Source organism: Geospiza fortis, unplaced genomic scaffold (genome assembly GCF_000277835.1).
Source record: "Geospiza fortis unplaced genomic scaffold, GeoFor_1.0 scaffold173, whole genome shotgun sequence".
Lineage (NCBI taxonomy): Eukaryota > Metazoa > Chordata > Aves > Passeriformes > Thraupidae > Geospiza > Geospiza fortis.
In genome coordinates, this window is record NW_005054334.1 from 1,057,271 (window position 1) to 1,085,225 (window position 27,955).

At 43.7% G+C, this 27,955-nt stretch overlaps 1 protein-coding gene across 4 annotated transcripts in view; it reads right to left on the reverse strand.

The window, feature by feature from the left end:
- Positions 1 to 27,955, reverse strand: part of SYN3 (synapsin III) — a 189,562-nt gene that overhangs the window by 6,424 nt on the left and 155,183 nt on the right. For all 4 annotated transcript variants that reach the window (XM_005421799.2, XM_031057698.1, XM_031057697.1 and 1 more), the window contains 6 exons: positions 21,796 to 21,938; positions 16,518 to 16,592; positions 13,097 to 13,199; positions 7,430 to 7,564; positions 2,427 to 2,511; positions 670 to 967 (listed from right to left, as the gene is read on the reverse strand). In XM_005421799.2, the coding sequence (XP_005421856.1) occupies positions 670 to 967; positions 2,427 to 2,511; positions 7,430 to 7,564; positions 13,097 to 13,199; positions 16,518 to 16,592; positions 21,796 to 21,938 (839 nt within the window). The remainder of the gene's footprint in view (positions 1 to 669; positions 968 to 2,426; positions 2,512 to 7,429; positions 7,565 to 13,096; positions 13,200 to 16,517; positions 16,593 to 21,795; positions 21,939 to 27,955) is intronic.

Consider the following 27,955-nt stretch of genomic DNA (forward strand, 5'->3'; position numbering starts at 1 on the left):
TACCAATTTGCTTGTGTTAACTTCTTGTCAGCATCAGACCTTTTTTTGGTCAGTTTTCCTGCCATGGTGCCAGCTAGATATTCTCCACACAGGGTGACAGCAAAAGCTGCTTCCAAAGAGCCACAACAGTTCAGCAGTGTGCTCTGCTCCAGAAGAGTGCTTCCACATACAGTGACCATCTGGAATTTTATATACTTGAATAGGGCCACTTCCCCCTGTCTTCCCTGCCTTTTTGTTACCAAATGGAAAAAGAGCCTTTGTGGCTCCTGCACTTAGGAAATAGTGAAGGAATAACCCCTGGTGAGCTTTCTGGCCAATGTTGTGTTGTTTGCAGAATGTGAGCATTTTGCACCCTGCTGGTAAGGTGGTTGCTCTGTTGATATGGCCGGGGTAGAGCGCATGATGAACACTGAGCACATGAACAAGAGGAAGAATGTGAAATCTTTATTATGTCAAATACAACCTGTTCTTCCTGACAACAGGTGACTGGTGTGCTGTTATGCCAAGGGATACACCTTTACCTCTGAAGTCACTCACAGTTGTGCAGGCCTTTGTCCCTGGGAACTCCTGCTTGACAACAGGTGATACATTCTCCATGTCATCTCAGGATACTTTTTGGACAGCCTTATTCTAATATCTACAGATACTAGGAGTCTGTCAGAGACTTACTTCAGGTGTGGATGTGGGGTGGTTTGCTGCTTGGACATTTCCGTGGGGCTCGGCTGGCTGGGAGCCCGGCCTTGGGCAGGAGGCCGAGGCTGCTGTGGAGGGAACGTGCCTGCCTTGGAGGCCTGGACTGGAGAGGAGCCAGTTGCTGACCGGATTTGCTGTGGAGATCCAGGTGACCTTTGCTGCTGAGGGGAAGTGGACTGGGGACTCTGGGGCTGCTGTCCTTGAGGAGACAGCCGCTGCTGTGGGGGTGCGTTTGTTCGGGGGGGCTGAGATCCTTGTGGCTGGCGTGGTCCACCTGAAAGGGACATGTAGACATAAACGTGAGGAAGTGCATGTGATGGGCAACAAGCATGGAACATCTCTATGGAAGGATGAGTTTTGCTAAGAGGAGAGACTCTTTGGAGTAGCTTCATGGAGAAGAATATGGCAAATACTCTCTTACAGGCCTAAAATTGGTGTGATTCCCTTCTCTCTAGAGTTGTCCATTTCTCTACCTTCTTCAGCACTAAAGAAATTTCTCCACTCTCCCCAAAGGGAGTAATTTCAACCTGCTTTACTCTTCATGTATCTGGTGTTTCTTATCCTTGGTGAGAACTTGTGCTTGGGTAAGGAAGAGTCACTGGAGAAGCAACTGTGTGGGAAATGTAAGCTGAGCCTGCTGGTTTGAGTCAGCAGTCCCTTCACGGGCCCAGCAGTTTGATGGGAGACATTCCATCCTATCCCTATCCATACCTCTGTTCCAGAACCATCACCCGGTGCCTTCAGTTGCTTTGGTAGCAGACTCTCAGAACTGAAGAGGAGGTGGAAAACAATTGGACATGACATGAGAAATTGCTGGACAAAGCAGATAATACTGTGAGAACCTGACAAAAGTTGCAGATAGTGCTGTGAAGTCTGGCTGGATTTCACAGGTGGTCAGGGGAGTTATGTGAGAAAAAGTTTTAAAAGAATTGAAAAGGAGTACTGGAGACAGATGGAGAATAGTATCCTGCAAGGCCAGCAGCTCATATCAGTAATAGTATGGAAAGCCAAGATTACATAGAAATGCTCAATTTTGGATGCAGCAAAACGATGACCAATGAGGAAAAGATAATTAGAAGAGGGTGTTAATTTGGTAGAAGGTTGAAATGGAGAAAGGAAGGGAAGGGGGCAAAAATGAGGGTCTAATGAGTTATGTGAATTGAGTGGTTGGTGTGATCTGGCTACCCATGGGGCAGCCCTGTGCTCCATCACCTCAGTGTACATCAGGACAACAAGCCAAACCTCTTGTTCTGACCAAGCCACATAAGTTAGAACTGCTTCTGCTGTCAGGAGGAGCTGGAGGTGTGCTCTTGCTGACATGGGAGCTCCTGGACAGATGGATCAAGGATCCTGGCATTGCAACATTGATGTCTGTTCCAACCCTGACAACACTAGCATCTTCTTATCAATTCTTAACACTTCTAACTGCACAGCTTTGTGCAAACACAATATACTCTTGTGCCCAGAATCCTGCTCCAGTGCCAGTTCAAGTGGCCTTGTTTTCCTGAGCCAAGTCCTACCAGTGGTATCAACTGGATCTATATCACATTTTCATCCCACTTTCTGAGCTTCTGTGGAATATGACAGTGATTGCTTTAATAGTACACTGAATTTGCTGCCTGCTTGGCAGTGAATTGGAAAATGAGCAAAACCTTTATCCTGATACCTTTTATTTAGAAGGCAAACTGATAGGACTCAGAGTCACCACTGACATGGGAATCAGAGAACTGTACCTTGTGGAGGAGGCCGTGGTTGTGACAGTTGTCCAAGTGGAGGTCCAGTCTGAGATTTCATTGACACAGGCTGAGCTTGTGGAGGCTAGAGGGAAAAAAGCCAGTCCAGTTAATTCAGAGTCCCTAAAGAGAAGCCCTGAGGTAATACAGGAACTGTAGAGTCATGAAGTGTTCCTTAAATACACTCACACACATGCAGCATCTGGCTGGTAAAATCTCATGGGACTAAAATGGAGACGTGAGTCAAAAAGAGCATAGAAGTTGTTTGCTCACAGGGAATAACAATGAAATGAAAATTTAGAATGTTTTTAGGCAATCAGGAATTACCAAAGTATCTGGCCTGAGGGATTCTCTTAGTCCCATCTCCTATTTTGGACAGTTGCCAGCACCAGATGTTCCGAAGGAAGGAGGGATGAACCATGGAAATGTCTATGGAGTAATCATCTCTGTACCCTAAGGGGTCTCCTCTTGATTACTAGTAAGCATGGGTCAGCTTCAGCCCTGAAACATGAAGCTTATTCTCTGCTCCACAAAATCTTTGCAACAGTTTCAGATATTTTGTTTTGATATTTACATCCAGACCCTTTGAGTCATGCTCACCTTTCAGCCTCATTGTCTTTCCCATTTCTTATCTCTGTTGCTTTGTTCTGAGTTTTGAGACTAGTTCTCACAACCTGCCCATGCTAGGCCATTCTATTTTGCAAACCTTCACTGCCCGCTCTCTCATTTACCTCATTTCTAAAGCCAAGAGACTTTAGAATCCCTCCAGTCCCTCCATGGGAATATTTCCAAGCTCCTAATTGTTTTCATCACCAACTTCTCTTTCCCAGCTTTGTAATTTCTCCTGCAGATGCCAGAGATGGGTCTGCTTATATTTTTCCAGATGAAGCAATATCTGGGTTCTCTGTATACATTGCCAGTTCATTTTTCCTGCATCCTAATTTCCTGCTTTTCCCTTGTCAACACAACCATAGGCTGAGCAATGGTTTTCATTAGCCTGTATGTGACAAAGTATTTCACAAGGGAATGGCTGGTGCCACTTGAAAGTTCTGCACATTGTTTATGCTCTCCCTCTCTCTACCCCCAGCTTCGCTTACCCTTCAGTCTTCCATATGGAGTTTCATTTGCTGTTGTGGTGACCGAACATACATAGCTCTGTCAGATGTTCTTCACTGCCATCCCTGGTCCTGACTAATGCAAATAATTTGGTGCCATCTGCTCTTTCTTCTCTCTCACTGTTTAGTCTTTTTGACAGATATTTTAATAAACAGATTAAGCAATGCAGAGCTGCTGCACAAAGGGCTGGTCCAAAGTTAACAAAAGTCTGAGTAAGCCTATTGCACAAAATTGTTTATGAAAACCAGGAAAGCTGGAGACAGATAGGCTGGTACATGCTGGATTATTTACATGCAGAACATCATGATAAAAGGGTCTTCAGGGCTTCTGAAAGCTCAGGAGAATGAGCTAAGTGATACTGGAAATGTGAAGAAATGTTTCATAGTTGGAAACATTGAAATTAGTTTCAACTGACTAACATAAATGTGATGAAGTTGCCAGTCCATCTTTTGCACTATTTACCTGGGGCTTGCAAATGGACAGGGAAGGAAAATTTGGGAATTTTTCATTCATGGCTTCTAGCCCTGCATAGCTTGGGAACTAAACCTTGCCTTGGTGTTGATGGAAATTACCTCTTCTGATGCTGTGAGATGTCTTGATTAGACCAGGCAAAGAAAAGGAATTGGATCTCCTATTCACCTCTACAGTCTCTCCCTACAGTCAACCAAGGCATCTCAGAAATAAAGGCAAAACAGGTTTTTAAGGCTGAGAGATGAAGGGGTGAGGGCCAGCCCAAGGTCTTCTGGTGGTAGGTCAGAGAGGCAAGGACAGAACCACATTGTAGCCATGGCACCGGGTTTCATGTTGAAGGCATGAAAGCAAACTTGTCATTAACATCTTATCCTGGGCTCAACCAACCCATTTATCAACATGGCCAGGTGCAGTATCCTTGAAACATCCCCTCTGCTAATTGTTTGCAAGAATTAAAATCTCTAACATCTATATCTGAGGTCAGCTTCTGCTACACAATAAAACTTTACCTTTTAGCCCCTCCATGCTTTCTTTTATAGCTTGTCTGTTACCTTGCCTAAGGCTTTTTGACTAGCTACATCATTCTGACTGCCTGTTATCTACCACTTCATGAAAATATTCCCAAAGAAATTAAAGGAAAAGAATCATAAAGAAATGAATGGGACATTTTTTCTTCTTCTTTGCAAAAAAATCATGTGGTAAATGCCCTGAGCTGTGGTTTCTGCTGATTTATTTATTCTTCTGTATTCTTCTTTAAATTACCATTTGAGATAATTCCTAAAGTCTATGACTTACTTGTCTAAATTTTTCTACATTACTCTTACAGCTTTCTAACCACATATTTTGTATTTGTTTTACACCAGTCCTTTGGAGCAGTAACTATTTCTAATGATATCGCACAGTTTTTTTGGCAGCTTAGTCACTTCCCAAATTCAGTTCAGTGGATGTGGCCATCTGGAATTGGGAGCTTAATAATTTTTTTAAAATACCAGTCATCACTGACTTAATAACTGTTTTTGTTCTTTTCTGTGTCATTCTGATCAGGAAAAACTATAATGAGGTAAAGAAGTTCCCCACTTTCAGCAATTACATTTACTAGAGTCACAATGCTGTCTCTGTTGTCTTCTTTTCCTCCCTAAAATTTGGATGATCCATACAGCCCACCAATTGTTTGGTAGGGTTCCATTTTCTGAAAAACTCAAAGAACTTTTTTCATTCTTTCCTCTATCTGCTCCTCAAAATTAATTTCTATCCTTTTTACATTTCCTTTTATTACTTGTAGGATGCAACATAAAGGTCTTCTTAAATGTCAGATTTCCAAATTGGAAAGACTTTTTTCCCTGTTTGTCTTAAATGTCCTATCTGTCATTTAATTCTACAAGTTTATTTCTCACATTCTTTGTTCAGGAGCAAATCAGAAATGTATATATGCATTCTGGAAAACAGTGGTCTCTCAAATAGCATCTGTACAGTTTTACTGCTAGGGCATGGATTAATTCTCTTTTCTCACGCTTGTGTCATACCCTTACTTTTTGATATCACATTTGTCCCTTGGACATTAAATCTAATCGTACACACTCACTATCTGACTTTGTACCTGGATGTTTCTTATGGCAAAGTCAAGGTGTTTTTACCTCCCTCTGAATTGCTGTTCCCCTGTGGTATTTGACTTGTTTCTTGATAGCTGAAGTCTCACATTGTTGTGACTCATTACTTTTCCATCTCTGTCAATTCTGTGCACTCAGTTTCATAATTTCTGAGACTAGTATAGAGAGGTCCAATAATAAGTATAGGCATTCTATTCATACCCATAGGACTATGTATTCAGTACTGCTGCCTTTATATTCAGAATTGTTCTTTGTATTCCTTCTGTGGAAGTGGTCATCTGTAGTTCTAGTTCTGCATCTCACTAGCCTCATATTTATTCTTTCTCCCTGGACACTTCTAACTGTTATAACATTATGTTAGTAATGCAACATGTACAATTTTTGTGAAGTTTGTGGCACCAAGCCCTTTCTCTATTAGTAAAACACTCTAGTTAACATGTTTGTGGGTTTAGTTTTCTTGATTATATATACAGGTAATTCTAGGTTTTATTCCCAATGAAGACCCTTTTCTTATTTGACTCTACTATTTGACACCCTATCTCTTCAAGATTTGCTTGTTCTTGTTTTTGCCTTAGTTTAGGTCTGCTGTAATCCAATCCAATCCTGTATCAGTATTTTACAGACATGGAAAACAGATGCATCTGCCCGTGTTCTCGGTTTCTGTTGGCTTGCCCTTTTCTCTTAGTTCATGCACTCTACATCTTGACTATTTCAAATGGTAGTTCTTGATTCCACTTTGTAAATGCTCTCTTCTGCATCACTTTCCCTGCTTCAAAACATTTTCAGTGTCTATTAAATGTTTATTCCTTCACTCTAGCTAAATCTTGTAGCTACCCCGAATACCCTTCATGCTGGGTCCTGATTTAGCCGGAGTGGACTGTCATATGACAAAGGCAAAGCACCATAAAGTGCCTTCTCCCATTTTATTGTCTCAAGTGGAAATGAAAATTGTACCAGTGTATTGCAATCAGGTTTGTCCCTCAACTTTTTACTCTCTTGTCTCTTCTGTTGTACAGATTTGTTGTCCTCAAACCTTCACACTTGGCTCTCTGTTAGATACTGAAAGAGGTGTAGCAAGTACACCTGGATACTCAGGTTCTGTTCTGGGGTGTTTCATTTATATTTAACTGCCTCTGGGAAATGTGGTAGTAAAATTAGATGCATTTGATACCCAAAATGGATGTACACAAGAAGAAATAAGGGGCCAGTTTAAATGCAAAAGTAACAGGTTCTCATATGAGTTCAGCTTTAGTAAAGCCTCCCCCTGATGAAGGTGGCAAAGGACATCTCTGAAGAAGAAACTTCAGTAAGGAATGGAACAAGTCTTGCTGGAGATTCCCACTTTCTGTTCTTGAAAGCAGAACAGGGATGCAAAAACTGGAATGAAACCTATCCTGAGGGATGGTGTTAGACAGAGATGAAACTGGGTTGTGGGTTATAGATTTGTAGAAAATTCTAGGTATTAGAAGTACCTCTAAAAATGCTCGTCTTCAGTGTGAATCAGTGAGTTTAGCAAGTCAGAATGTCTGATGCATGGACATGCTACTGGTGTGATGTCATATTTATCTGGAAGGAGAGTAAGGGAGAGAGATGTGCTCCTTAGGGGCACCCACTTCAAAGAGCCTGTGAGAATCTCCTTTGGAAGAGCAGGAGTCAGTCTGTCCAATACACTCCCACATGAGTCTGTCCAATACACTCCCACATGGGACTGTTCAACTCTCTGAGATGTCTGACTGCCTGACACACTCAGCAAGGAGACAGAAAGAAAGAAGGTCAGGGAAATAGCTTGCTCACAAGGTTCACTCATACCCAAGGCCTCAGCGGTGACGGTGTAGATCCAGCAGTGGCGACAAGCTGAGTCATTCTGGAAACAACCAGATCAGCTATAAGTTGTCTGTCCTCTTCTATGTGCTCCCCAATCAGGGGCATTGAGCTGTCCATCACCTGCCACAGGAGGCAAAAACAACAGTTAGTAAGGTGGTTTCCTGCTGGCAGATGCCTGTTTCGACTCACCTCTTACATGAATCTGTTTTGTGTCTGCACATCCTTGTCAGTATCTACAGTCACCACTCTCCTCATGCTGAAACATGCTTGACTTTTCCAGGTGTGGGATTTTGCTTACGGTTTTTTAGAAATGTGCTTCCCCCAACTCTCCATCTTCCTTCCCTTCACAACTTGGGAGCCAAGCCAAGACTTATGGTGGCTGGAAGCTTTCTAAATCAACTTAATACAAATTTTCTCCTTCACATGTCCCAACGAGATGCCTCTGATGGATAAGGTCTGGCATTGTCCCACAGTACTTAGGGGTGACATTGCAATTTAAATGGCCACAGGAGAAGAGAAACAACACGTACTGAAGTCTGAGGAGATGAGAGCAACAGGGACTGGAGGAAACCAGGAAACATTTGGGATTAATAAACACAAAGCACTGCACCCTGAGAGGGAAAATAAACACCACAAATGTGTAATGAATAGGATGTCACCAAACCGGCACCAAGTGCAGGAAAACAAACTTGGTCTCTGCTTGTCTTCTTGATAATGCTGTGATACAACTGCTGCCCAAGCAAGTTCTACAAATCTACTGGGGAAAACTGGGAAGCAAGACTGTGGGGATGGGGGAAGGAAAATTGTCAAAGGGTCTTTAAGGTAAGAAATGGCCTTACAACAATAATACTGAAAGCACAGCAGACCCTCAGCTGCATAGCAGCCCTGAACATTGATTTTCAACAGTTCATCATAAATCAAGTGTTTTGCAAACATTCACTAAATCCCACAGGAAGAATGTACTCTGATGAAGTTAAGATTCTGCTGGAGTAAATATAATGGTACCAAAATATCAGGGTTGGAAGAGTTTATTTTATTTTGCTTTTATTTTTAAAGCAAACATTAAAATCCCTGGAAATGCAAAGTCGAAGGTTGAATTTCTCAAGAAAGGCACTGACTCACGCTCAGATAACAATCGGAAGTGTACTCCACCCTGGCAGGGCCACAAGAGTACACTCTTGGAGGGAAATGGAAAATTTTGTACCCTCTTTTTTTAGATTTAAAGTAGAGGAAATCAGTGAGGTGAGTTCACTGAGTTTGTATTCTGCTCTTGCAGCATAATGGTTTTGTTTAATTTCTACAGATGTCTTCTATGAACACTAGGAAAGCTACCTAGAAAGTTTTAACTAAGGTACACATGGAAAGGGGATTGATGTTTATATCCATGGCCTACTTGGCCCAGGGGGCAAAAGGAGAAGGTTAGAAAATTATATGTCAGCGTTTGGCTAAATACGCAAGGTGGCTTTTCCTTCCACTATCCACTTAACTGTTCTTCCATTGAGGAATGTGATGCTTCCTAACAGTATCAGGGGATGGCCAATTCCCACCTGGGTCTCACTAGCCAGGGGCTCCTGGGGGCCCTCCAGCAGGTCCCTGCGCAGGTTTCCCTTCTTTCCACTCCTGTCTTAAAAGGAAATGTGGCAATTACGGTTCCCGAGAGAGAAGCGGTCTCCCGCGTCCCCGCGCGGCGCGGTGCGAGGGCCCGTGTGGCCGCTAGATGATGCCGTGTGACCACTGGATGATGCCCTCACCCTGCCTAGCGTCAGGCGAGCCGTGCTCCCGGCTCCCCGGGAGTCACCGAGACACGGCTCTGCTCAAAACGCCCCGAACCCCGCCCGTCATAGACTCGTAGAATGGTTTGGGCTGGAAGAAAACTTTAAAGGCCATCCAGTCGAATACCCTTGCTATGAGCTAAGACATCTTCAACTAGATCAGATTCTTCTCGAGCCCCATCCAGCCTGACCTTGAATGTCTCTACAGATGGGGCATCCACCACTATCTGCCCAGTTAACATTTTCTTCCTTATATATACTCTGAATGTAGCCTCTTTTAGTTTAAAATCATTATAATTTGTCCTGTTGCAACCTTGCTAAAAGGTTTGTCCTTTTCTTATGGGCCCCCTTTACATACTGGAAGGTGCTAGGAGATCTGCCCTGATCCTTCTTTTCTCCAGGCTGAACAACCACAGCTGTTTTGGGAGCTGTCTTCATAGGAGAAATGCTCCAGCACATCTTTGTGACCCTCCTCTGAATCTGCTCCAAAAGGTCCATTTTTTTTCCCTGTGCTGAGAATCCCAGAGCTGATTTCCCTATCTCAAGGATTGCTTTTTCCTATTTCTGTGGCTGCAGTGGCAGAAGAGAAAGATGGTGCTTTATAAACCAAAGGCTGCAGGGGGAGCGAGCCCTGGAGCAAGTTCCACCTGAACCAGTGAAGACGCACCAGGGATGAGGCTATCTGCTGCCCTGATGTGTAGTATCTGGCAGGGGAATGTGAGATTTGGGAAACAGCAAACAATCAGATGCACAAGGGAAGGCCTTTGAAAATGGCAGTGATTTCTGACATCAGCTGGTTGCCACTGAACTGAAAAGAATCACGAGATGTCACCTTGCCTGTCCTCCAGGAAGGGTGAATTGGTCTGGAACTGGGCAGATACAAATGCTAATACTGAATAAATCAACTGGCTGAAAGGAATATGTGAATTACAGACAGATCGCACTATTCCTTCCTGGGCGATCACAGAGCAGCTGGTCAAGGCAAGAAGATGTCAGCACATATGGACCCAGCCTTTGTAGCTGCCCAAGGTCAGAGGCTGCCCCTGGTGCAGCTGCTGCTGCATGATAAGGTGAATGAGAGGTGAAGAAAATGTGCCCAGGCAAAGAGACTCACAAAAAGATCATCCTGTTTCTCCCTGTGTGCCTGTATGTTGCTGAAGCCTGGGCTTGTGTTTTTACACTCTGATGTGCAAAAGAGGAGTGTTAGGCGATTTTGAGGAAGGAAGGAAGGAAGGAAGCAGGGAAGGAAGGAAGGAAGGAAGGAAGGAAGGAAGGAAGGAAGGAAAATGATGATTTGACATATCAAAACAAATTATAGGCACTGCTGAAGGGATGAGCAGGCCTCCTTGCAGGGCAGCAAGGAACATGTCTAATAAAATAGATTAGCAGTCAGGGCTTATCTTATTCTTCCAGGAGGAAGAATAAACCACATGGACCATTTTTCTTGCCCTCTGCTTGCTTCATATTTTTTATCTTAGCAGAGATGTAGAAATGGGCTAGATTACAAAAAAAAAAAAAAAAAAAAGAGAGGGAAGATTACTAAACCATACATGTTGCTGATAAAGTTCATTAAAGCAGAGGAAAAAAGAATTACCAGCTTTAACTTCTAAATTCACAATCTGTTTCAATATGAGCCATGAAAATGGTAGATAAGTGTGCTAATGCTCTGAAGGCAGAAACATAACAGATTCTGCTGTTTGTCATGGGAAAAGAAAAGAAGGTGAAGTTCTAGTAAGAGCATATACCATGTGTGCAAGATTACTCTTGTGCTGCTGATAACTCATCTGTCTTAATCTAATTTATTTTGGAACAAACCACTGTGATAAATCTCAGTTCATAGAACTGCCCATCACTACTTCTGTGAATCTTTCCTGAAGAACTACTTTGTGAAATTAATTACTGCCTGCAACTGCATTGTGCAAATTCCTTGTTTGTTCAGCCCAATTAGGCAAGCTTTCTTGTAAAGTCTCACAGCACACTGTTCCTTCTTACCAAGAAAATGCAACTGTCACTGTCAAATAACTTTTTTCTCCCACTTTCAAAAGAAGAAAGCAAAACAAGTGATCAGTTTCAGACCAATAAAAGTACCCCAGGAAGCTGGCTGGAGGCAATTAATTACTTGTGAACATCTCCCTCAGATCTGCATAAAAAGGTTTGGCTTTGTTCTGCTCCTTATATTGCACTCCTTTCCCAACAACATCCATCAGCCCGGCATCTAAATGCCTGCTAGATATTGGTATGTCAGGCCTGCTCAAGCAGGTTCTCCACTGTGATAATTCAGCATGACCCATCTGAAACTATATTGTGTTTCTTCTGATTTGTGTTGTATTGGATGTGTTGCTGCTTACCTTGGTCACAGAGAGAGGAGCATGAGCATGCATTTCTCTATGTACGAGCTGATGATGGCTATTAGAGTACAGATGTGCTTTTCACCAGTCAGTCACACACAGTGGCAGATGTGAAAACCCAGAGGCATACCCAGACAGAGCCATATAATCTTTAAGCCCAGAACTAGCAGTGTGTGCACGTACATAGGCTTATGTGCAAGAATATATGTAGGGATATGAAAACCACGTATCATGTCTAACCATGTGTGGACACAATCCAAATGTCCTTACAGCTGTCTCTAGCAAGGCTGCTTTCTTGCTCTTTCTTTCCCAGCTGCAGGGGCATAGAGATTTAAAAGTGGACAGCAGGGAAACAGTCTGCTCTAGGGGATGCTCCTCTGGGTGCTGATGAATTGCACACGGGAGCAGACCCATTAGCCCTGGCCCCATCAATTCAGGAAGAGACAGAGGCTTGCCAGCGTTTGGTTGCTGGCAGCACGCTTCTATCACATGGCCTTTGACAGGTCACTGCTCCCCTCCCTGGGGAGAGCAGATGCATAATGCAGGAATGAACAGTCACTGGAGGGCTCATGTGGTTCTCATCAGCATCCCAGCCCTCAGCGGGTGGGACTGCTCTCCCACACATAGCTTTGCAGTGTGTCAGCACCCCTGCATGAAGCCAATAGCCTGGCTCTGCTGTCTTCCTCAGCTGGCCTGTGTTGGTGGAGTTTACAGCAGGTCAGATGTTGTGTCTCCTCAAGTCACATACTGATAGAGGCACTTGCTTACTTGCTGGAATGTGTCTCCTCCAGGGCATCTCTTCAGTTTCCCACTTTGATTTTCCTGGCCAGCTTTTCCTTCTCTGCCCTGTTAGGATGATTGAGTGTGCCATTTACCCCACCTCCATATCTGCCTCCTGGCCTGGGAAGGAGCACATTGAGCTTTAGCTCTCAGAGCCACAGTCTGTCCAGCCCTGAATACAAAATTTGTAGTACACATTACTCAGAGTAACTTTGTGGTGCTTTGTCTTGATGGCCTCTTACTGTAGTGACTGCTGTCTACGTAAAAGATTTTAGAAAATACACCTTTCTTTTTTTGCTCTATCAAGATGCTCCTGTTGCTTGTGACCCTTTTGCTACACTCTCACCATTTATTTTCCTCTTTTAAATAAGGTGCAACTTGGATTTTTGTTTATAAGTCCTCTTAAAAGTGATCAAAGAAAGGTTCGTTCAGAGAGAAACGGAGATTTTTAATGAACTGACTCATCTGCTGGAAAGCTGAGGTGGCCAAGCACTCTCCCTTTCCTTTCATGGTCCACACTGAGAAAGGAAGGCACTTCAACCCTGACACTTTGCTGTGTGTCAGCTAGTTTGACTGGGGCTTTGAATCAGTTCCTAACATATCAGCGGCCCATGGCCTGAGGATGCAGGTGGGCACAGAGGAGCAGAGACTGCAGAGTGCGCAGGGTTGGTGCAGGTTGGTGCATGTGAACTCCAAGGCTTGCAGATACACTTCCCAAAGGAGACTCACATTCAGGTTGCCCATGGTCTCACCTCAATGATATAGTCTTTTCCATCTTTGCTGTGGACAGCTTTGACAGCACAGATATCCAGACCTCCAAACATTTCTGAACAGGCATCTGCCCAGAGTCGGTATCTGCAGAAACCATAAGAGCATAGCCTAGGATTAGCTGTCCTTGGGTAGTCCACCAAAACCAGCCACCCACCCTGCTGTCCATAGGAACACAAAGTGATTTGGGAGCCCTTAGTACAAGCTGTCCTTCATGTGTTTTGCTGGGTCCTTGACTCCCTCTCTTGACTCCCACTTGCAGGAGATGGAGTAAAAAAAAAAGAATCTTGCCTAAAGTTTCCCTTCATTTCAGATTGATTCAATCCTGCCCTCAAAGCCACCTTAAAATATTTCTTTCCCTCCTTGGTATTTACATCAGATCTCCAGTTGGTTGTCATTCAGCCAAGCTATAAATATTTAGCTCATTTAATCTTCCAGTAGTGTTGGCCCCTCAGCGTTTGTATTGGCTTTGCCTGAAAGCCCTTCATTATGCAGGCAGCTTTCTCCTGATAAGATGTCCTGGACATTAGGACTGGAATAGGATCAGAAAGTGAGTGTTGAATTTAGCAAGGAGTAGCCATCCCCTCTCTGATCTGTAATGCAGTAGCTCCTGCATTTTACAATTTACTTTCAATTTTATCCTTTTACAGTCTTCTGCTTCCTTCTATCCCTTGGGTGCTGTTCCTAGTCAGGCAGTCTCATTACATGGACCAGGCACTATTTGTTGGAGGGAGACCTTCAGGCTGCAGCACTTTTCCCTATCCACCCCAGGATGGGGATGTGAGCTGGTGGTCCCTTAGCTATCCTGGAGTCAGAGGAGGAGAGAGAATGACAAGAGGCATATTATGGGGGGACCACATCCCCCCATTGTGCAAATGAGGAGGGAATGAGGCAGCTTGGTTTTATTTCCTGTGCAGCTGTGCCGTGGTCCCGGCCATTTAAATAAAAATAATAATCTCAGAACAGCAGATCTGTAAGCAGGACTATGACATGATGCAGAGAGAGGAGGGAAGGCCACAGTCTCATGAAAACACTGACATTTTGCAGACCCTACAGGGACTGGGGAAAGAGCTGTTCTGGCTAAAGAACAAATTTATGTCCTTGAAGCCAGCCAGAGTCCCCATATCTTGACAATATAATGATGAACTTGTGTGAACACAATGTCTCTGGGAAGAAGAAAAATTATGACTTATATGACTACTGGTGCTCTTTTATCCCTAATGAGGAGACCAAGTGTGTTCATCCTGGACCCCCAAGGAAGACAGTGTATGAGGAGGCATCAGTAGCATAAGGAGAAGGAGAATTATGGACTGCATGAGTCAGGCAGGAGGCACAGAGAGCAGCCCTCATGCACTGCTGTGGCCCAGCATCCAGGGGCACCATTGTGGGAACCACCTCTCTTCCTGAGGAACATCTCTTTGTGTCTGGGCACAGCAGCCAGGGAATTGTTGGTCATGACAGAGACTCTGATGGCTGCACATCTTCAATGTTTGTTGGCCAGAGGTGAGCACTGGGAGCATCGGGGCTGCTGGGGTGTAATAGGAGTAATAAGGAAGAGGATCATATTTATGCACAGGCACCAGGTGTTGCATTTTCAGAGGATTTACTGTCATTTCTGCATTACCTGAACATTTAAATCCTTTGTACTTCTGTTCAGTACAGTAGGTACTTCAGGTTGCTCCTACTCATCAGAGCATTTGAGCACATTCTTGCCTTGATTAATGCGCTGGCAACTCACAGATTTCAACAGGCTTGGTTGCATTTATGGCTGAATAAGACTGGAGTGGTTATTTATGGTACAATTAACAAAACAAACCTTCAAAATGCAGTGTTGCAGGCTGGCAGGAATCTGGGTTTTAGTCCTACAACACTGCAATACGGTAATGTCTCTCCTTCATGTGTCTAGCTTCAGCCGTGTTATAAACAGCCAGGATGCATCACCATGTCCACTTCCCACAGTACTATTAGAGTCTTGCAGAGTCACCTTCAGCATCTGATTTGGGGCTTGGCTTCCCTGTTTCACAGAACTAAAGGTGCAGAAGGGACCTTAGATGGCTGCCTGCACAACTCTTGTGTTCCCAAGAGGAGACATTTCTTTTATCTGGTCTGAAAGAGGACAGAGATTTGCCATCCCCTTCAGAGCAACAATTTCTGTGCTATGCTATCCTTACTTTAGGAAAATATAGGAAATGTTCAAAGGAACCTTTTGAGCTATAATTTACTTCTTACAGTATTATACTTGTAAGTAATGAGAAATGCCTATGTCATATATTTAAAGACTCTATACTCTTTCATTTTTTTCATCTTTAGGATGAAGAGGTGTTCAGCTTGTGGGCAACTTCTTCCAGGTCTGTAACATTTAATGAAGGAGAGTGAACATCTGCAGTGCAGGCAGGATAGTCTACCACTCTACTGGAAAAATATCAGTGGTCTGCTAACTGAAAAAGGTGGAAAACTACATAGAACTACATAGAATTGTTGCATGTTTTTCTCAACAGCTCATTAGGTTTTCTCTGAATGTTCCTTTTATTGTCCTTTGGACTTTCTCCAGCTATTTCTCTTCAATTGTGGTGCCCAAAACTGGACAGAGTCAGAATTAATCATGAACCTGACAAGCTGGAGGTACAATCTCAAAAAATCTTAAACTCACTAAGGATGAATGCCTACATGTAATCTATGGATTCTATAAATCTATGAATAATCTACTTAGATGAGATGGAGAAAAGTGATGAGAACAAGTGTTAGTTCTGCAGGATAGGAGTTACAGCAAAGCATGTTACCATGAGTCCACAGTGTTAGGCAGTTGCAGTATTAGCAAATATCACAGTGATTTGAATACATGGAAGTAGCATTTGCAAATTTTAGTCTGTAAGATGCATGAGGGAATTCTTTCTGCTCTGTTCAGCAGTGAGAAGACCTTAACTCAGACAGTGACCACTTTTGTGAGCCTATAGCAAAAGAGTGCTTTCAGCACTTCAGTTGACAGTTTTTTTTCCTGTTAAGCAGAAGAAAAACTCTTTTTCTGCCTCTCGTTAGTAATATACTTAGAATAACCTCATGTTACTTTGTGTTTTGTGCTTTGACCTTTCTGATTTTATCCCTACATGTTTGTACTGGTGTGCTTGACCTAGCATGCTGGTCTTGTTTCCTGTGGTTGCATTCACTAAAGATCTAATGATTTAGCAATGTTGGTTTCTAGCTGTACTTTCAGTCTGTTCTTCAAAACAGGACAGTTTGCCTTTGTGTCCTTAGTATTTTTTTAAGAAAACACTTGGTCTTTTAAAGTCTTTATCCAGCCTCCCAGGAGACCTCACTTACCAGTTCTCTCAATTGACCCAAGTCGGAAATACAATTCCTCCCTTCTAACCCAAGAATAGCTAATACTGTCTTGAAACTCTTCCTTACCTCTCTGTCATTGCAATCTGTTCTAGCATCGCAGAACCTGTATTTGCCTTCCAGTTTCCAGAGATGGAAGTCCTCCTAGGAAAACAAACCAAAAACATAACCTGAACATGAAAATAGACTCCTGACCCATCCTCCTGCATACTGTAGTGCTCATTCTTGACTCTGTGCTTGTACAGGAGGGGATGAGGTGAGGTTCTTCCTCCCAGAAGCCTTTCCAAATCCTTCCTGAACAACACTCCATACAGCATATGTTGTTCAGACTCATGAAAAACTGACTGAGGATTTTAGGCAGAGAAACCTCCAAGGAATCTTGAGCACACATCAGGCTCTGTGAGTGCTTTCTTTCTTTATACATTAGACCTAGCAGAGCTGAAATGTGTGTGAAAGATCTCTAGGACAATCACCCTTATGTTCTGCAATGAGTAGCATCCTCCATCCATGGAACAGAAGCTCTCCAGGCAAATATTTACTGAGTAGCTTCACAAAGTATCAGTTCTGACATTCTGGGCCTACCTAAATTTGATTTCAATTGTACCTCTGTGTCCACTTCAATTTGATTTCAGTGGTACTGATGTCATAGAATATATTATCATACTGTCTTATCACTGACTTTTCATTGACTTTTCATCGTGGCTCACTGTCTTCAGACTTGGAGAACTCCTTATTTCAAAATCTTTGGAGTTTCATTAGCTGCAACTGATAGTTATTTTCCGGAAAAGGTACTGTTGCTAGAAAATTCCGGGTTTCACCATCACTGTCAGGGGTGAAAATTTTCCTTTTCTTGACCTTAGGCCCAAGGCAGACATTGGACAGCCTGCTCTGACAACACTCCAGATAACCCTTCCATAGTGCACAAGCCAGGACAAGTCAACAAGCTGACAGGATACATCCAAGAAGCCTCTCCATGCTGAAAGAGATTTATGAGGGGAGTATGAGGTGTGATCCAACACTTCAATATGAGGTTGTGGGAGCCCCTGCTGCCAGTTCTCTCACATTTTCAGCAACATGTACAAAAGACACTGAATTTGCAAAACTATGTACAGCAGTGGTAATACTAATGTCCTGCTAGACTACAAACTTGAATCATTATAGCCGACTACCTAAGGCTCCCCTTTACTCTTGAAAGAGACACCCTAGAGTGCTCTTCTCAGTTGTCCCCCAAACTGGCATGTTTAATTGCTGTGAAATTGAAATTGTCTTTGTGACCATGTTTAATGGACAGGACTGCGGGGGCTGAAGGAGCATGATTACTGTGATGAATAATTGTGTTTTCATATAGTTGACTTTTGGGCCTGTTGCCTTCACCCAGCATCCATTCTGCTGCCCTACTTCTAAGCAACAGATTGGATTCCTCCTCAAGCTTGGACTGTCATTAGCCCTTTGATGGCCTGTAAGGTCAGTGCTTAGTCTTCAGCCCTTCTTTCTCTTTTAATATGGGATTCTTAGGATTATGTTTTTCAGTTCTGCAATGAGAAGAACCACTCTTTGCTAACATTTATTTTTAACAGAAAATTGCCCTGCAGTGGATGCAGAGGGCATCCAAAATCCCATTAGTACTGGTGGGAACTCCTGGAGTCTCATTAGTGGCAAGATGATTTGACACTGGGGTTTAGAAAATGTACCTGGCATACCAAATGTAAGCAGCTGTGTTGTCCCTAAGAAAATTAAACCACAGTCTGACAGTTTTACAAGGAAATTTGACATGAGAAAGCTCCCAAAATAAGAACTCTGCTCAAGCCATTGGGCTGATTTTTGGACTTGTTTATGCCTATCCAGCGTGAGCCAATTTTCAGCATAAGATTTAAAATATATCTCTCTGCTGTATTCCTAACTTTCCTGTTAGGGAACCTTCTGTTTTGAAACTGAAGGGTTTTATTTGAAGCCCACTGGATCAGACACCAAACCCTACACCACAGCCTCTGTCAAGATCACTCTCTTCCAAGCAAGTCTGAGCAGTTCAGGCGTCAACTGTGCCCCCAGACTTAGAGAATCATAGAATCACTGCATATTCTCAGTTGGAAGGGGCTCAAAAGGATCATTGAGCCCAACTCCTGGCCCTGCACAGCACCATCCCCAAGAGTCACACCATGTGCCTGAGAGCATTGACCAAAAGCTTATTGAACTCTGTCAGGCTTGGTGCTGTGACTGCTTCTCTGGGGGGCTGTTTCAGTGCCCAACCACTCCCTGGTGAAAAACCTTTTCCTAATGTCCAACCTAAACCTCACCTGACACAACTTTAGGGCATTCCCCTGGCTCCTGTCACTGGTCACCAGAGAGGAGAGATCAGTGCCTGCCCCTCCTCTTTCCCTTATGAGGAACTTGTAGACTATGATGAGGCCTCCTCTCCGTCTCCTGTTCTGCAAGTGACCAAGTGACCCCAGCTGTTCCTCATACAGCTTCTTTTTGATTTTCTTTTTTGTATTATATGAAGTGAAGAAGGAGACTTAAGACAATTGAAAGGCTTCCAACAATCCTAAACATCAGGGGGCCACACAGTGTACAGTCAGTATCTCAACGAGAAGGACCCCAGACTTTTAGAGATCAGTTGCTCAAACAGATTTGTGACCACAACACCTTCAGCATTGTTTACGAGAAGTGGATAAATGAGCAGATCAAGAGGTCTTGGTGTGCTATCTCAGTCTATAAATAGCTCTAGTTTAGACACAGTTGATGCGCACATTGAACTGCTTTGGAGGTGACAAGTCAAAAACCCCAGTCATGAAACTACAAAGGAAGGGTATTACCCTCTTAGTAAGAGCTGATGGCAAGAATAGCCCATGTCCGAAAGTCAGTAGCTGCTGGCTTAATTCAAAGTGAACAACATTTCATGTGTCTAAGCTGGAAATGATCCTGCTGTTTGCCTCCAGTTGGGGTGAGTATGGAAGCATAATTTCTGTCCCAATTTCTCCTGTAACATGACTGTTTTCATGTTTTCTCTTTACCAGTATTACAATGGCAATCAAATACACTTGGTGGAATCTTAGGCATGTATCATGTGCTGCTTATCTGTTGTTTTCAGTGTGGCTCAAGGCATGGACAGAGTAGGAGTTTGTTAGCAGTGTAAATCTGGAGTCACTGCACTGAAGCCAATGGGAAACTGAACTGAAGCCTTGGGCCACAGGCTGGAAGGAAGTGCATTGAACATCTGGGGCAGGGAGGAATGCATGACTCACCCTGCAGCATCCTCCCTCTGGCAGATGCTTGGTGCAAAGTAAACATATTCTGGAGAATTTCAGTGCAGTCTTCTCTCAATAGAAAAGGGGGTTTTAAAGTCTATATGTGTGAGTGAAGGTATAAAATTACTGAATAGATTCCATGGCTCATAGATCAAAGCAAGACACTTAGTATGACGTTACTGCAGATGCTGGAATTGCCTTTAAGGCTGAGATTTGCTAGCATGACTAATGGTTTTGAGTCTCCTATTTGGGACACCAGTGAGAGCTCTGATATTTTGGGTGCTTTTACCTCTGTCCTTGGACATAGTAGGGACTTATACCACAGAAATAACCTATTTTGTCTAATGCTGGAGCGGAAGGAACAGTCCCTGGTGGGACTGACTATACCACTCTCCCAAGCTCACATCCATAAATGGCTCTCTCAATCTAACTCAACCTCCTGGGTTAGCAAGTCACTGGGTGAATCTTGCTGTTTGCTTTCTTTGCTAATGAGCTTTATTTCTCATTAAGGTGTTCTCTGTTCGTGACAGTTTTCACATTAAAACATTTCTTCTTTAGCAAACAATTGTTTGTGCAGCTATACTCCCAAGTGGGATTAGGTCTTAGCGTGACTCCTTTCTTTCCTCAATCATCTGGTGTTATTTCTGATCCCTGTTCTGGATGAGTGCATGGTGATTGTGAATAATAAGTGAAGAGAGAGTATGGTCAGGCTAACTTGGCCTTTGTTTCAGTTAGAGGCAGTTGGGGAGCAGGCTCTGGAGCCAAGGCTGGGTGTGTTGGCAGGAATAGGGAATTTTAATTGATATTTTAAACCTCCTTTCCTTTGGCCAATTTGAGTCAGACTCTCTGAGATGTTAATGTAGTATTAGGCAACTGTGCTATTGTTGACCTGATTCAATTACAAATAAATTTTCTTTCATTGAGATCACATGAAGTAGGCAAGTGTCCCCCATGTCCTTCCTTCCCATGAAGAATGTAACTCAGTCATTATCTAGTTTTCTTAAACATCTCTGTGCTAGGAATCCAACTAGGAATTTTAGGCAGTTATAGCTGAAAAATATGTGATTGTGTACATTTGATTATCTTGTTTAACTATGTTTCAGCAGAACTATGGCCTAGAGGTTTGCAGACATGGACCCAAAAGTCACAGTGTTTTGGGTGTTAGGTAACATGCAATTTATCTGGTGAACTGAAGAATGTACTGTTGGAGCTGACTACTTGTCCAGAATTCTGTGATTTGATAAGGAGTTTCTGGAGAAGCTGTGCTGTGTGGCTTTTTTCATTTACTGGTTTGTAGTAAGAAGAAACAGGTGTCTTACTGACTCATGTGGTTACATCTCTAATTGAGAATGGTGACTACTGAAGTTTGGCTGAACGCTTTTTAAGACTTTTAACCATACCAGTGTTGAAGATTGCTGTCATGCCACCTCCCTCACTGCACCACAGGGCAGGGAGGAGCTTTGGGGCACCCACAGAAATGTTTTGCCTCCTCTCCCTCCTTTGTATGGGTGAAGGAGCACACATGCAAAATGCCCACAGAAACTCTGTGTGCTGCCCCAGCTGAGGCCGTTCATACCCGGTGCTCTGTGCCCCTTGTGTGATGTGGTGCTGTGATCTGCAGCTGGGGAGAGCATAGGGTGCTGCTGTGGGCTGAAAGATGGGGTGCTGCTATGGCCTGGACACTGTAGGGCTCCAGGAATGCAGCTAGTTCAATCTTTTTTGTTTTTTTTCTCCAGGTGGAAAGTGGGTGGGTTCAGCTCCCACTAGAGGGTACTTGAAGCTGGAGGACTTTGCTGGAAAAGATGAGCCCTTCAATAACAGGATGGAGAGGTGATGGCCGAGCACAGTCATTATAATGGGAACTAACTGAATCCCAGAAAGAGACAGAGATTTACATTCCAGAAACAATGACCTGACAGTGACTAATAGAGAAGATGATTGGTAGATGAGGGATTTGGGTTCAGAGGTGGGGGGAGAACAGCAGGGTTATTCTTCAAGGAAATAAAGTCAGCTACCCACTCCTGCCCAGAGCAGACACCGACTCAATCATATCCATAGCACTGCCTCCTCCCCGTCTCGCTCTGGCATAGCCATGCACTCACATGTAAGCCTTGTAGTTGCTGCCAATTTTCTGGATTCGTATGTCGTATTTGGAGTCAATGAATGGCTCGGTGGTGGCATAGGTTTTTGCCATGGCTACTATGCTGGCCATGTCCCGGAAGTCGTGCTGGTTCTCAACTTTGACCTTGATTATCAAAATCCAGTGAAAAAGAGACAAGAGCAAAAAGAACATGAATACCTTGTGAGCAGAAGTCATCTCTGCACCTGAATAGCACAATGTTTATTATGAATAGCATAGTTAAACCCCCCACAGACACAGCTGAAGACAGAGCAAGGCTTCTGTGATTCAAAGAGAGAAGCTTCCCAGAGAAGCCAACCCAGACCAAATCCATCCCATTCTCCTTCCTCATGCACCAGCCCTGGTCATCCTGGCACCAGAGAGGCAGCTAGACCTTTGCCCAAGTGGCTCTTGCTAATGCTCTTTGCTTTTAGGATGCTTCAGAAAAATATTCAATCTCTTAAGAACTATTACTTCATTCAAACATTGCAACTGCTGTTTCCCATGTTGGGATGGATGAAAACAGAGTATTTTGGGTGGTCAGGAAATACAAACCAGTTCCAGGAAATCAACATGAGAGCTGGTTGTCTGTCACCTCTAGCCTTCAGTTCCCTGGTATTTCACATTAACCCACTCCAGACTTTCTTTGAGGAGTGTAGGTCTCCTGACTGGACATAAACTCTGAAGGAAAAGGATGTCTCTGGGGGAGTTTTTGACTCTAGGGGAGACTTGTATGAGTGTGAGGCAATGGACATGTGGGTGGGACAGCTGGTTGGGTGTTAGACTTGAGTCTCACTTGGAAACAAATGAGCAGTTGAGACCTATGAGCTACGGTTTTTCTGAGAAGATGGCTTTTCACAGATCTGTATTCAGTTATGGGAAAACCTCTGTATCTTAATTTAAAAAAAGTGAAATGAGGGATGACCAAAACAGTAGAAGTTCTATTGATATACTTAAACCTCTACAAAAGCTCATTGATTTAGGAAAGCAAAACTGAACAAGCAGGTAACAAGAACATGGTGGACAACTTCACTTCACTCATATCTTTAACCATGGCCTTTAGTGTATTGGCAAACATTTGTTTGGTGCATCATGGAAACCTGTACGAGTCTTGTTCCTTAGGGCTGGACATTTGCAGGAAGGGTGGATTAATTTGTGGAAAAAAGACCATGACTGTATGAAAAGGATGAGCAAGTGAGCGACTTTCTTTATGTTTTTACCCTCACTTTGTCTTTTGGAGATGCTTTGAGACCACAGCTGGGGATTGCAGCCCTGCTTTGCTAAGCGTGCATTGATGGGTGACAATCCAAAGGTGCCTTCTCCAGAAGAGCTTTCCAGCTGCATCACTCTGTGTTAAAGGAGGGTGATGCCAGACTCTGTGGAGCCAGCTGAAGGAAGCACATGCAATGGTATTTGGTGTTTCTTTGCAAAGAACAAACAAGTGGTTTTATGTATCTGCTTTCAACCATGGGAGGGTGGGAGCCATCTTCACTCAGGAACAGAGAACAAGCTTGTTGCTAACCTGCTTTACTCTGTTTAGATTGTTTTGTGTAACTGCCAGCTTACACATAGAGCACATAGAAAGATTTAGCCACATCCTGTTGCAGAAAAGCTTTCAAAAATGGAACAGTTGTGGGGAAGGTGAAAAGAGCAACCAGTTTGACCGATGACCATTTCTAGATGCCTGAATTTGCTTCTCCCATTACTGACCTAGTCCTTCTCCCTTTTGCTGTGGTGAGGGCTGTGCTCTCACCATCCAGGAACTGCTGAGGAAAGGAGCAGAGGGCAATGACAGTCATCTGTGGGAAGGGAGGGATACCAAAAAAAAAAGGAAATAACAAACATAAGGGGATATATAAAGGCAACCACTACATGGCATCCAGGAGGAACAGCCTTGCTCTAGGCTGTGTTGTTTCCCTTTCTGTCTGAGTGGGGATGTGCAGGGCAGGGTGAGGTGGTAGGAATGTCCTGGAGGCAGCGGGGAGAATGGGAGAGGGAACCCAGAGCCTGGACTTGCAAAATACCAGAGAAAACAATGCAGGCTGTGTTGGAGCTGGGTATTTTTGTTGTGCTGATAAGAGCTGCCCTGGGCTGAATGACATCAAGCAAGAGAGTCCCACCCAGATGAGATGATCACAGGAGGGACTGCAAGGGCAGGCGACACTGACAGGGTGTTAAAACATATTCTCCCGGACCCTTTTGGGAGTGAGAAAGCAAAAAAGCCATTATACAATGACCTACTTGGAACAAGGACGTTTGTAGGCTTCGAAACAAAGTGCTGTGCTTGTGCAACAGATGTCTTTGGGCCCAAACTGAAATATTTGCATCCTCAGCCCAGGAACATTTGACCCAGAGCAGAGGAAAGGATGCAGCTCCCCCCTCTGGACTGGAATTAGACCATATTATATTGCTAGAAAGGAGCTCATCTTGTTAAATGTGATGTTTCCTCAAAAATACAGCATGTCTGGAAAGGAAGGGTCAATTTTTCATCCTCCTCCACCACCCCTTCCCTAGAGGGAGAGAAGGAAAGCAATTGAAAATGTTCTCTCTAATGGACCTGAGGACTTTTGGCTGGGTTAATAAAGAGGGGAGACTCACCAAGGACACAAAGTAAGAAATGAAAAATAAAGATGACTCCCACAGTGCTACACCACTGCACAGTCCTCAGGAAACAGCTCTGGCATCTTCCCCGGCCTGTGCCAGAGTACTTCCCATGGACTTTTCAGAAAAAGCAACTCACAGAAGTCCTCTTGTAGGGGATCACAGCCTTATTTCCCACCAGGCATCAAAATAATCACCACACCAAAGCTGAAATCTGAGCCACCATTTGTTAATTGTTAGAGCCAGCCAAATTTGACAAAACAACAGCCGTGTTCTGGGTTAATGCTGGTTTATCCCAGGGTACGGTTATTACTTCATAAACAGGAAGCACTCAAGTTACAGTCAAATTAGAATTATTTTCCTGCCTTATCTATTGAGTCCCCCATTTTATTAGCTTTCTACTTTTAAATTTTGTATAATTCATTTCCTCCTGACTTGTAACGCTTTTAGATGTCAATGAGATATCTATTTTCCTAACAGAAGAAAAAATCCCAGACATAACCAAAGCCAGGATGGCTGTAGTGTGACACCAGAAGGCATTATTTAAGAAGGTACTATTAAAAATCAATCTAGTGCACAGTTACCAATTTACCTAACAAGAGACAAATCTGTCTTCTAAAATGGCAGGTTGGCCAATACAAGAAACTGATAAAAGGAGTTGAAAAGAAACCAACAGGAAGCCATTCCCCTCTCACCCCCCCCTTTTATTTTGCAATCTTCTTAGGATAAATGCTATATCCCATTAAGTGCATAGAGGAGTGCAAACAGTGAATACAAACACAGCCCCTGCTCTGGCAGCCTGTTTGCTTAGCTGTGCTGGCTGTTTGAGCAGCAATAGACTCATTCTGAAGCCATAAGGTGCTGTTTGCTGTAGCATTTTAGTGACCTGTTAAGAAGGGTTTGGGCCAGTGTGTTGACAAATGCCTTTTCTGAGTAAGAAAGCTCCTCCTTCCCTTCTGGCTCTCTTCTCTAACCCAGGCACCAGTGATGCCCTAGCATGCTCCCTATTGGAAAGGGGAGTCTGGCTGGTTTGCTGGGGACATGCACACACAGATGTGACCATCCCTTTGCCCTGTGGTGGCATCTCAGAGCCTGATGCCACCACATGACCTGCATCTGGTACCTGTTGCCATCCTCAGCCTGCCCAAGAAGCACTGATCTTTCTGCCTTTGGCTGGAGAGCAGTCCAAGGAGCAGGTCCTGAAGAAACATTCTGCTCTATCCCTGTTGCAGACCTTATTTTGAGCTCTTTCTTGCAAGGCAGGATTTTGGATCAGTTCTGGCAGACTTAAAACCCCACTGTGGCAATTTCCTGGGCAGTCTGAGCCACACCTCAGATCTGTGAGCACAGGTTCCTTTAGTGAAGGATCTGTCTGGGTAGAAACTTCTGCTTCTGCTGTCTTACAGGTCCCTAATCTGCTGCCTCTTCTACATCCCAGATGCTCCTGGACACCAGGGTCCCAGGGCTACAGCTCTCCTCCCTTATCCTTAGTCTAAGCACTGTGAGGTCTGGCTTTGGAGTCCCCTTTTGCTTTCATTATGTGGTCACATGAAAAAATAATCGGTTAGCCAAAGTGCCATAATTATTTTAGTCTGCTAGGACAGCCCTAGCCATGCCTTTCTTGAGTGTCATCCAGTGTGAACTCTGCTTTTGAGGTTAGCTCTGCCCTACAGGCTAAACACGCATCACTTTGGAGATAACTTGCAGAAGCACTTTCTGTTCTAAAATGAGGTTAGCGCCAGGTCCAGCTGGAAGGTGAGTGTCCAAGGCTGAGCCAGGGCTGGACTTGGCAACGTGGTGTTTAACTGAGTCTTGGTAGACTTGTGAAAATGCACAGTCTGTGTGTTTTCCTCCAGAGGAACTGGTGCAGCCACACAAAGCTTGTGATTTTTTGTCCGTCTCGACCTGCTCTCAGCCTTCCTGCAGGGACCCTACCATCTTGGGATAGTGGGTCTTCAGGAACAGTTCTGTGCACATGGTTTCCTGAAACTCTCCTTTTCTTTACCCCAAATTATGCTCTTCTTCTCAGAAAATACCCAATCCAATTGACACACAATCAGTTTAGGCCTAACTTTGACCCCCCCAAAATAGTGAAGTCACAATGGCCTCTGCATTTCCTTATTATCCTCACACTGAAGTTCCCCATCAGCTGCTTTTAATGCTTTCAGCCTTCCTAGTACACAGCCCAGGTCTTGGCTGCTGTGGTCCTTGGTGCCTTGGGTCAGTCACTGTTTCCTGTGTTCAGCAAAAGCTTCCAGACTGATGTGCAAGAAATGGGGATGTTTTTGCTATTTTCAAGACGTTTGGAACATCCTCACTCGTGAGTCAGTGGGAATGCAGTGATTGGGCTGCTCTGTTGTGATTGAATGTTACATGTCAAGTCATTATTTGTTTTCTCCAAAAGAAAATATTTGTTCCTTGACAAACTGAGGCAGCCCTTTCCCTTCCTTTCCCCTTTAGCACACTGGATTTTCAAAGCTCTCACTTTTGGAACATTTTATTTCCAGTCCCGTGAGAGACAAGGTGACGAGCTGTCCTTCCTGATAAAACCTTGCAGTATTTTTACATTACAGAGTGGCTCTGTTTAGTTTGTGCTATATTTATACCAGGGGAAAAAAAGAAGCGGAGAAGTCTTTCCCATCCAGTAAGAGAGAAAATAACTCTGAACATATTATTATGAACAACAAGTTTTTCTTCTACAATGTCATAAATTCATCCGAGCCAGGATTTGTACTGGGAAGGTGTTTTCATAATTATGGGGCAGGAAGGGACAGGAGTGACTTGTAAACTGACCTAATTAGAGAGGTCTAAAAATAAAGTAGGAGTAGCAAAATATATATATACAATTGATATAAATATGATATGTAAAGTCACATGAACAGATACTGGTTTTCCTCTCTTTGTAGATCTGGCAGTTGTTTCCTTCTCATGATCTGATCAAGAAGAGGTGAAGAGGCTCTTTGAGAGAATTTCAGTACTGGGCTCTGTTCCTAGGGCACTTTAGGGTCATTTTAGCACACAAATGGCAAATACTAACACACTCAGAGCTTTATTCTTTTCCATGGGCTCTGGCATTATGAGATCCGGAGTCAGGAAGAAGTGTTATTCCTTTCTCACTGCAGTTCTGTCCTTATTCAACAGACAACCCCAATCATTTCTGGGGTAGGTAGGCTCAAACTGCACAATGCTTAAAAATGCCTTGACCTCTAAGGAGCTGCTGGGTAAACAGCAGTTCTGTTCTGCACATGGAAAGACATCTCTCAGCGTCCATCCATGGTTTTCCTGGAAGATTCCTTGAGTACTGTTGATCCTGTGAGTTTGGGCAACTTAAGTACAACATGAGAAAGGTCCTTCTCGGCTGACTCCATTGTAAACAGTTGTCTAAGCAGTATTTCCACAAATATTTTATTTGTATTGATACTGCACAGGGCCAGCAGCATAGAGAGCACTTGTTATGATCTTCCAGTGCCATGGAAATATGAACTGACTCCAAATTTTGGAAGGAGGATAATGATGGTCATGGGAGGGGCTAAAGGGCATGC